This window comes from Dreissena polymorpha, chromosome 4 (assembly GCF_020536995.1).
Source record: "Dreissena polymorpha isolate Duluth1 chromosome 4, UMN_Dpol_1.0, whole genome shotgun sequence".
NCBI lineage: Eukaryota > Metazoa > Mollusca > Bivalvia > Myida > Dreissenidae > Dreissena > Dreissena polymorpha.
In genome coordinates, this window is record NC_068358.1 from 10,208,973 (window position 1) to 10,219,638 (window position 10,666).

Genomic DNA, 10,666 nt, shown 5'->3' on the forward strand with positions numbered 1-10,666 from the left:
GAAACTCCACTCTGTTAAATAAATTTTTTATTTTTATTTTCTCATAATTCTTTGTTAGTTAACTTTTTAATGCAGTTAAAATATTTATGGTTAAATTTTTCCTAAAGACGCTTTACATATTGTTTTGATGTTTTAGACTACGTGTATTACTATTTGTGTCATTTTCTGGCATTGTACTTTGCACGTACGAGAAAGCGAAATATTTAGAACATGTGTTATCCATTGTTAAGTATAGCACAAGACACAATTCTTGTTACATATTGTTTCATATAAAAAGATCTTGTAAATATCCCCCCCTCAGGATCGAACAGACTTTCGCGTTGAATTAGATGTTTTTAATAAAAAGACGTGAATGACTCTAAAGTATGTGAACTTAATGTGACCACATCGTAATCATTATATCCGAAGCAGAATTTGAACTTTAAGTACCATTTTTTTCACATCAACACAAAAATCTAATGATGGAGATAACTTGCCCTGACAATATGAATTGTGGGCAATAAGTGCGATATACCAATTTCTTTAATGGTATTTAATTACGACGAAGTTATCAGATACGTATTACATCTACATTCCCATGTCGTTAATATGAATTGATAAAAATTTGAAAATCTTACGAAACTGATGATGAATAATTCCTTTTACATCATACTCGGACAACCTAATCTTGTAGACCGCTCAATAACATTGTTCGTGTCTGTAATAAGTTAAAAAATTTAAACAAAGTAAATTGGTTTATTTTTCAATTTAAATTATGAACAATATTGGATAAATCAACGATTGCAATTTCGGAATATTTTATTGATTTATCAAATATACGTTTAAATCATAGTTATATACAATCTATGAAACTTAATGTTTCTAATTGACACTTTAGTTTTTGCCATTTAAGCATTTTTACATAACCTACATTGACAAACCAAACCTTTAAGTAACGTAAACGAGTCAACCTTTTAAAAAGATTATTGCATTTCGTCAGTGTGACTACAAAAAGATCAAACGAATGCACAATTGTGTACAATTTGCACCTGTTGCACATTCCAACACGTCCAGCAGGCGTCAATGTCTGTATTTACTTTACCGCAATGACTTCAGCATGAACCGACTGGTCGGCTACTTGAGACGTATTCATTATCAGACAGATTAATGTGAATAAGAACATAAGACGCAACATATTAAGGAAGGTATGGACGTGAACACCTTAACAATACGTATGAACACATTTGATATTAATTCGAATATAATAAATATATCCTGTGTAAGAGTACACCCACATCGTATTACACCCTGATTAAAGAGAATTTAATTGACACCTTTTCCCCCACACAATCATGTTCCAAGGCCTGCATTTCGCCCTAGACAGCTTTACTGAATACTGCACTTAGACCACGAGTGGATTTAAGCTGGATGCTTAGTATTTATTCTCAGTTTTTGTTTTTAAGTTAATATGTGTTTAAAAGTCACATATTAACTTTTATTGCTTTATGTTTTTTTAAACAAATGTGACGACTTTGACATTAACATGTCTCTTGTTATTGTAATGATTCATTTTGGAAATGTAGATTAATATTTATTATATTATATTTGATTTATATGGTGTTATTTACCTAATAAAAGACTGTCTAGAATGCATGTTTTTCGACGATGTTCCAATAACGATAACGATACGTTACACATGTGAGATTATTAAGTCGTTGTCAGGTGAGCATTATATAGACTGATATCATAAATGATAATCAGTGAAGGGCAGAACGTGCCCCTGTATGGTAACGAAAAAGTTCAAAGGTATTTACATATCTGTAGTATGTTGGTATATAATCGGCGCATCAAGGTCTTGGGTTGTCTAAACGCCACTCGAATAATGTGAGTTATTTATTTTGTTGTTGCATTTATTATAATGATGTTTGTAATACTTATGTTGAGGGTTAAAGTACAGTATTAAACATTATCCGCAAATTACCATGCTGTCATCGTTTTTGACATCGTTTAACCATACTTTGACCTAAATTGCGAATGATCTAGCTAGGTCTTAAATCACTTCGAAGTATTGAGTTTAATTTATTAGTCAATTATTTTAACAAAAGGCAATTTATAACATCGTACACATTTATTGTTCAAATTAAATTGTGTTGACTGTTATAATCGTGTTTGGTGACAGACTAAGTGAAAGTTCCAATACTTGATTGTAGAATATCAACCATTCATAATGTTGGTAACGGCGGTTGTTGCGACGTTCCTGCTCGGTAAGATTTGAAATCGTTTTATCTGCTACAAAATTAAACAACTAATCAATACTATTTTGTTGATAATTTATTAATAACTGCAGTGTATGTGGAAGTGTATACAAGTCACATATACAATTGTTTTGATTAACATTTTCTCAATTGTTTTTATATTTATTTTAGAGAATTTTTTTTTTTTAAGTATTTATCACATATGTAACTCTTAGGCGATGTTTCAAACTCGGACAATTATGATTGATTTGAAAGGAAGGAAATTCTACGCCAGCTGCTCAGGTTTTTACAAGTTAAGCTTTTCACTTAATAAAATTATAACGTATATAATATTTCGCGTGGTGCTGTGCAATGCATTTTCCCTGATAATTGTATTCATCATTCGTGTTATCTATTTGTCCGAACTTCCGTCCGTCCTTGTTTACATCCAACCATACTCCACTCCGTCCGTTTAGTTCTTTGTTTTTGCGCAATATTTTAGAAACGAAAGAGGTATTGCACGTTTATTGCAAATATGATTGTTTTCCAAACGCGCGTCTCTTTTCTTATGAATTCTAAGGAAATAAAGATAAGATTTTAATGCAAGATTATATACACGTTTTATAGGGATGACATGCGAAAATAGTAAGGTTCTTCCGCGCCGATGACTGCCGTCAATATCGTCAAATCTTATAATATTATATAATTATACAATAAAATCGTTTCGTGTTTCCATGCTTACTTATCAAGCCAGCAATTGATAACGCACATGCTAGGACGACTCCCATAATATATTACATAAGTAAAACTATAAACATGATAAATTGCCGCACAACGATTGAAGTTTCTAATAACATCTCTTTGTAGGAGATTTTTTATTTGTGAATGTAAACTCGTCCATTAATTATTTTACTACGATCCAAAACTATATACACATGTAAAAATGTACTTGTTTTAACTTAAATTATTGAATTATATTGTTAACAATTTTTGTTATTTTTAGTCCCGAATATACTCATGACTAGCGCCGCTAGTACATCCGGTAAGTACAACAGGGATGCTATTGTATTGATCAATATTTAGTGAATAATTTAAACGTCTTACATACGAATTTTGTTTTATACTATCATATACCAGGTTAATGGTTTAAAACAACCACAATAAATGTCAAACAAAAGGCAAACGCGAAAAAAAAAATAGCGAAGTAGTTTTTCAATTTACGTATGGTATTGTCTTTATAATAAACATAATAAAATAAAACAAAGACGCGTTAAGATATTATTCTTACAGAGGAATGCAACAAGACAGTGGCGGACATCGTTTTTATTCTGGACCAGTCTGGAAGTGTTGGACAGGACAACTGGGACCGCGTGGCAAGATTCGTTATCAACATAGTCAACATCCTTGACATTGGTCCCAACCTTACGAAAGTTGGCATTATAACCTATAATAATTATCCCGTTCGAAACATGTACTTGGATCAATATACAAACAAACAAGATCTGATCAACGCTATAGGGAATCTTACATATTCCCCAGGTAAAGTGAATATGAATTTTGTTTTGATGTGTTTTTTTATCCTTTCGATTGCCATATATTTCATGTTTTACGTCCGGCTTTATTTTTCCCGTATGTTTTACTTTCGCTAGACTTTCATATATTTCATGTCCGTATTTATTTCGTCTTATCGATTGCCATATTACTCATGAGTGACGTCCGACCTTTATTGTGGACAGTTCACCAATAAGTCAATGTACCTCTCAAATTTATTTAAACATTTTGTTAGGTGCTACGGACACGGACACTGCTCTGGATCTTTTGCGTACCGACGGATTTTTTGGCGACAGATCTTTTGCACCAAACATTGCTATAGTGATAACTGATGGCTATTCATCTAATCCTGAACAAACAAAAGTTGCGGCAGACAAAGTCAAGAATACGGGGACCACGGTGTTTGCTATAGGTCAGTTTAACCTTGGAGTCACTTATTGAGAACTGTGATGTTCTGCACTGTCATAATACACATTGGGAAATCTGAGACGTTTTCAGTAGCAGCGGATTTTCAATACTATGTATTGCAAATAATTTGAAATATACACATGTTCACACTTCACCTAACATCGAATTCTAAATCATGTTGACATATTCAGTTTTCGGTGGTTCAACCATTTTTCAGCCTTTCAAGATAAAAAACCCTATTATTTAATCCTCTTTATTTTATTTTTGCCGTTGTTACACCGTGTCAACATGACATGTAAACATTACGATTTTTTCGCTGGCTTAGTTCATTAAGCTGATTTAATTTTTCATTCAACAAAGTCCATATTTTAGTGTGTGTTGGTGTTTATTTGAAGGTATTGGAAGTGAAGTGCAGCAGGGTGAGCTCAACTACATCTCAAGTGACCCAGACTCCAGTTACGTGTTCTTTGTGGCAAACTTTACTTCGCTCTCCAGTATTGAAAACAGTGTTGCTAAAACAACATGCCAAGGTAAGGTATTGTTTCAAGCATCATGCTTTTAAATTTAAATTGTTGAATTCTTTTATCAGTGAATCAGCTGTTAAGAAATTTTTCAGTAGCCATTTCCATTAAAATCAAATAATGAATATATGTTTAAGTAAAGTCGTGTATAATATAAATAAAGATTTGGTGACTTGTTTTTTTTTACAAGTTATATTGAATATTTATGTACAGTAGTGTAAATGCTTAAAATAACTTTTAAACGCGAGTTTAGCTGTAAGTAACATGCTTGTACATTAATCAAAATGACATATTTTCATTTAACATCCCATACGTGTATATCCCGCATACACACATAAGTTATTGAAAAGTAGTGCAATGTATTTCCATCGGTGCCTAGCAGATGTTTACTAAAGTACATGTTTGATATATACTTTACAGTTCCATTGCTGTTGACCGGTTCACCGACAACACGGGCCCCACCAACAACACAGTAAATGATGACTATTGCATAAACATAATCTGCTCCGTTCAAACTTATATAGATATACTAGTATTTATATATATCATTTGCAAACCATTCATAAACCGACTTATAATATCTTTTATTGAAATATCTGAAAATGCCCTTGCATTGGCATATTCTTCTTTTACAACTTATAAATATAGTTGCAAAACTAGCGATTTAACGCGTACGTGAAACAATGAAAACGTATAAGCTTTGACTGTTAAAACATGATACCTATAAATAAATTATACAGAACAACCACCGCCACAACCACCAAAACAACCACCCAGCCTACAACAGCGACAACTCAAGCACAAACTACGATGACTACTACGACTCTTCCAACTACGCCCCGTAAGTAACACATGGTTTTATATCAGATGCTAAGCTGTTCATATTGATTTGCTAAAACGATAAGTGAAGCAGGTAGACAATGTTCACGGTGAAGGTATTGTTTTTAAGGCCCAATACAGACTTGATAGCTTGTCAAAGTAAGTTTGTTAAAACAATTTATTTTATATTAAACTATATAAAATACACATACATATTGTTTTGTACACCGTTTTATATATCACATGTAAAGCAATATGCAATAAGGAAATGACATTCCGTAATGCCGTAAGTCTTCAGTTTCATTGATAAGTATAGGTTAACTTATACATTTCATGAAAAGTTGCAGTCGTTTGCCTACACGGCCTACATGTATTTGCGCCATTACTTATGTGTCATGCTAAGCGACATTAATGAATGATGATACTTTATCTTACACATTATGCAATGTATGAGAATATAAGGTATTGAAGATCAATTATATATCCCTTATTGGCAGATGAATAATTTGAAAAAAAATTGGCGCGTGAAGATGTGTTCCCCTTGTTATTTCAGCTTGCTTCGCCAAAGTCGCCGATGTTGTTTTCCTTGTCGATTCTTCTGGCAGCGTCGGCGACGAAAACTTTAAAGTTGTCAAAAATTTCATTAAAAATACCATCAACGTATTTGATATCGGTGCACAGTACACTCGCATAGGTGTCATAACATTCAGCAGTACACCCGTGTTGAGATTTCCGCTGAATATGTACGACAATAAGGCAGCTATTTTAAATGCCATTGACGGAATACCTTACTCAATGGGCGGGACAGATACAGGTAAGTGACGATTAACGTAGTAAAATCGGTGATTGAAATAAAAGCATCTTTCAGTGCAGTCGACTAAATGGTTCGTTAAGCTTTAACGCGAATACATTAATGAACAATTAAACATTAAAAATGAAATATTATTTCAATAGTCTAGAAAATGCAACCATGTTGTTTTATTTGGTAGGGGCCGCACTAGAAATGCTGAGGCTGCAAGGGTTTAGAGACGACCGACCGTTAGATCCAAACATCGCAATAGTCATAACTGATGGCTTCTCGAGGGACAAACTGAATACTGCAAGACAGGTAGGTAAAATCTACGCACTTACTCATTTTCGTTGTGCCAAATACATGTTTTGTATTATATCATTCCAAAACATTGGGTGATGTTACATATAACATGATTGAATTTTGGGCGGTCTTATTCGATTCACGGAAGAATTATATGTTGAAACAACATCAACAACAACAACAACAACAAACACCTCGCAATCAGAGGTTGTTGTTGTTGCTTACTTTTTTGCACTTTAGAATTTTTCTTGATATACATGCATAAACTAAATATATATGAGTACCTTTGCTTTCAAAATCGTAAATAATTAAACATATCATAATAATGAACACAGGCGTATACATAATGCACATGATAAACTACGGGCCGTTTATACTGAAAACACACGTTATACACAAACACATGTTACCAAAAATGACTATTTGTTCAGGCACAACTACTGAAAGCAAGCGGGAACGTCACTATCATTGCCATTGGCATTGGTAATGAAACGGATGATGCCGAGTTAAGATCCATAGCAACTACAGATGCTTTCAACAACAGTCAGGTTTACCACGCGGAGAACTTCAATGCTCTGCAGACGTTGAATAACATCGTTGCCACTGTCGCCTGTGGATGTACGTGTCCCTGTGCTATTATTTAGGTTATGAATTGATGATTATCGAATATTATAGGTCCTTATAGGTCAACTTCAGCAAGAGAAATTTCGCTATTTATTGATTTGTCTTAAGCAGTTATTGAACATGTAGAAATTCCATTAAGTAAACAGTCTTTGCGTTAACATTTAATAAGTGTAACGATTATGCGACCGTATCGTAATACTAATATTTCGTCAAGTCAATTTAAATGTGCGTTGTATATTACCTTTAGTTTTTTTAATAAACAATGACAAATGAATAAACAATATCTGTTTACAGTGGTGATTGTTACGCCACCTCCAATTACCACACCATCAACTGTCGCTACCACGTCCAATTGTTTTGACCTTGAAGATTGCACAAGATACGGAAAGGATGACTGCTTTGACTACAGACCATACATGACAAAGCATTGCCCTCTTTTCTGTAATGTTTGCGCGGGTAAATGCATTTTCTTTCTTCATCTTTTCGAGCAAATTACTATTTTGCAAGTCATCATTGTAATTAATACTAGTGTAGGATTTTATAACATGTCTTCACAAGTATTGATTCAACACTATTTGCTCAGAGCTCTTAATAAGCTTGCCACTACTGTTTAACTACTAGTACTCACAAAAGGCAAACACGTTCCCAACTGAGTATTTTACTATATGTAGAAGAAATAACATTCAATTTAATAAAGTTACTTTCACAGGTTTATTACAAACATATATATATCATAAATAGATAAGTTCGCATGGATAGGAATACTATACAAAACCATGCGTTCTCACATTTTGCATTATTTCAGGACCCTCAACACAAACGCCTGTTTGCAGGGACACAACCGAAAACTGTGCGCAGTATGGCTCCTACATTTGCACGCAGGCAAACATGTTCATTTGGGCAAAAGAACACTGCTCACAATACTGTGGATTTTGTGGTATATTCGAAGAAAAAGATGTATACCTCTTTTAACAACCATGTGATATTCGTAATGTTCTTATTTGCAGTTTAATCTTTCTTAATACAGAAAGTCAACAAAGTTATGTACCATCGCAAGTGCGTATTATAGGTTCCATATATATTTATAACCACCATAAATGATGTGAAATATCTGGCAATTAAGCATTTTGCTAAACTACAAAATGATGCGTTTTACATTTAATGTAACTTATCTTTGACAGACTTTTGAGCTTTAAAGTTGAGAGATAGGAGTTAGATTGTGAACATTTATATCGGTCTTGATATGCACAAGTTTCGTATCAACTACAATAGGGACTATTGTTTAATCATTTTTCTTTATTTGTAAGGCAACGGCGGATTGCCAACTGAGCCCTCTACCACCCTATCGAATGTGCCGACTACTCGTGAGTAAAAATGAAAGTCTACTTAGCTTAATGATTGTTAAAAAAGTAATAATTATATTAAGCGTTCATAGCTGAAATGGAGGTAAATGTTTAATAATTTGAAATGATGATTACCAAGACTTGACCCAAGCAAATGTTGTGTAGCACTTAAGCACCGAATAAGAATTGAATTCAGTAGCCTTTTTAAACGAATTGCACGGAGAGAAAAAGGTTAATACAGAAAGCCATAGTTGAAGTATAACTGCATTGTAGCGGAAGGATGCCAGGACCGACAACAAAACTGCATCCAGTACGGCGGGCAGGCCATGTGTACTGATCCAATGTACACAAAATGGGCGTACAACAACTGTCGAGAATACTGTGGCTTCTGCTCCAATTACGAACTTAAGAAAGGCGCTGTCTTAAGAAACAACGTTATGTAAGTATTACCAAGTTTAAAGCGTCTCATTTGGCTCGTCTCTATGTAAAGTGTACGTTATGCTTTACAGCATAAATACTGACCTATGATAATAGTTAAAGTGGGTGTTAATCGGCTGAAATAAAAAATACCATAAGAGCGCTTAATATGTGAATTAGTTGTAATATTGACAGTTGATTACCGTGTTTGAGTATTTTTTTTTAAATAATGCCGATTTTACATTATCATGCATATGGTTGATATATAATTGTTTAGAAAAATACTGTTGCTTTTGCAGTTGCCCTGACTGGCATCTGCCGAAAGCATGCACGCTCGTGCAAAACCCAAACGACACGTGTTGTGCCATGCCGACCTGCCCAGCCGGTTACAAATTGTCGGCCCTTACTCCAAGACAAATACACTAGATTTATTGTCATTACTTCGCTGCTACACATTATTTGCAAATTGTGTTGTCTTTAAAATCTTCATTGATTTGTGGTTCTGTCAGAAATGCGTGTATATTTGTTTGTCTGCAAGTAAACCTGAACATATTTTCGCTTGTGAATAGTAATAATGCTTTCAATGACAATTAAATTTAAAAACATTCAATTATTGACTGATAATGTGTCCTCTTTAGTATAGAAATAAAAACAAACTATTTTTACCACGGTTGTCGAATAATTTTTACATATTTATTCAATAAACCACGTAACATTGTACATGCATATATAATGTGTGAAAAATAAAATTTGCATTTAATACATAGTTTTGTCTTCGTCTAATATTTTAAAATTCTGAATTTCTAGAACCAAATTAGATTTATATGTTTAATAATTTGTCTAGTTGGCGTACACAGTTCTATCTGTCCTTTTAGCTTTATTTCATACAAACGTCACATATTCACAATAGCATATCTAACACGTAATAAAAATCGTACAACGTCAGTACCAAGTCAGGTGGCTAATATCGGAAAGGAAAAAACACTTCAGAAAGGGGGCCTAATTGATATGACATGCATTCATCCAAACAATGACAATTATTGAAAGAAGCATGTTCTTTATGTTTAGACCTTACTATATTTCGTTGTTTAATTGTCATAATCAGCTTATACGTCGAACGTTGAGTAACATTTCGTATACATGTATATATGATGAAAATGCAATGCACCTCAAAATTACAAGTTACTGACAATAGTTATATCTCTGTAGCTACATGAATATATACGAAACATAATGAAAAAAATGAGATGGTTTTAAGTTACACAAACTTTAGAATTGATTAAGGACGGATGTTTATTGAAACGTGTACATTAGTGTTGTTTTATATGCGTTAAATGTAAACGTTAATTAAATAGTCCAAGATGTTTTAACACTAGCATTTCAACTTCAAAAAATTTTAACAGCATTTCATACGTACGTTGCAAAAAGTGACATATTTTGTTGAAATAAAAGCAGACAATTTTTGCATTAACACTCATTACTGCATAAACTCTGTCTATAATGCCCTCTGGCGGGGTGCAGAAACTTGGCAAAAGGAGGGCTTGAACGGGAGAAATCGTGCATTAACAATGCGATTCACGTGCCGTTCAAGCCCTGTTATGTGTTTTTCATATCCATAATCTGGTCCACGCGCAGTTACTTCCCTTCTTCAGCCTTCGACGACTTTCCGAGCATAAA

At 33.6% G+C, this 10,666-nt stretch overlaps 1 protein-coding gene across 1 annotated transcript; it reads left to right on the top strand.

The window, feature by feature from the left end:
* The first annotated feature begins 1,813 nt into the window (after positions 1 to 1,813).
* On the top strand, positions 1,814 to 9,755 carry LOC127878016 (collagen alpha-1(XII) chain-like). Its single transcript, XM_052424388.1, has 16 exons — positions 1,814 to 1,863; positions 2,190 to 2,243; positions 3,217 to 3,255; positions 3,504 to 3,752; positions 4,000 to 4,176; positions 4,568 to 4,702; positions 5,114 to 5,165; positions 5,434 to 5,534; positions 6,066 to 6,326; positions 6,502 to 6,620; positions 7,037 to 7,223; positions 7,524 to 7,685; positions 8,035 to 8,166; positions 8,537 to 8,593; positions 8,846 to 9,011; positions 9,289 to 9,755. Exons 2-16 carry the CDS (start codon positions 2,207 to 2,209, stop codon positions 9,413 to 9,415), a joined length of 2,001 nt encoding a protein of 666 aa, XP_052280348.1. The 5' UTR covers positions 1,814 to 1,863; positions 2,190 to 2,206; the 3' UTR covers positions 9,416 to 9,755.
* Positions 9,756 to 10,666: the final 911 nt, after the last annotated feature.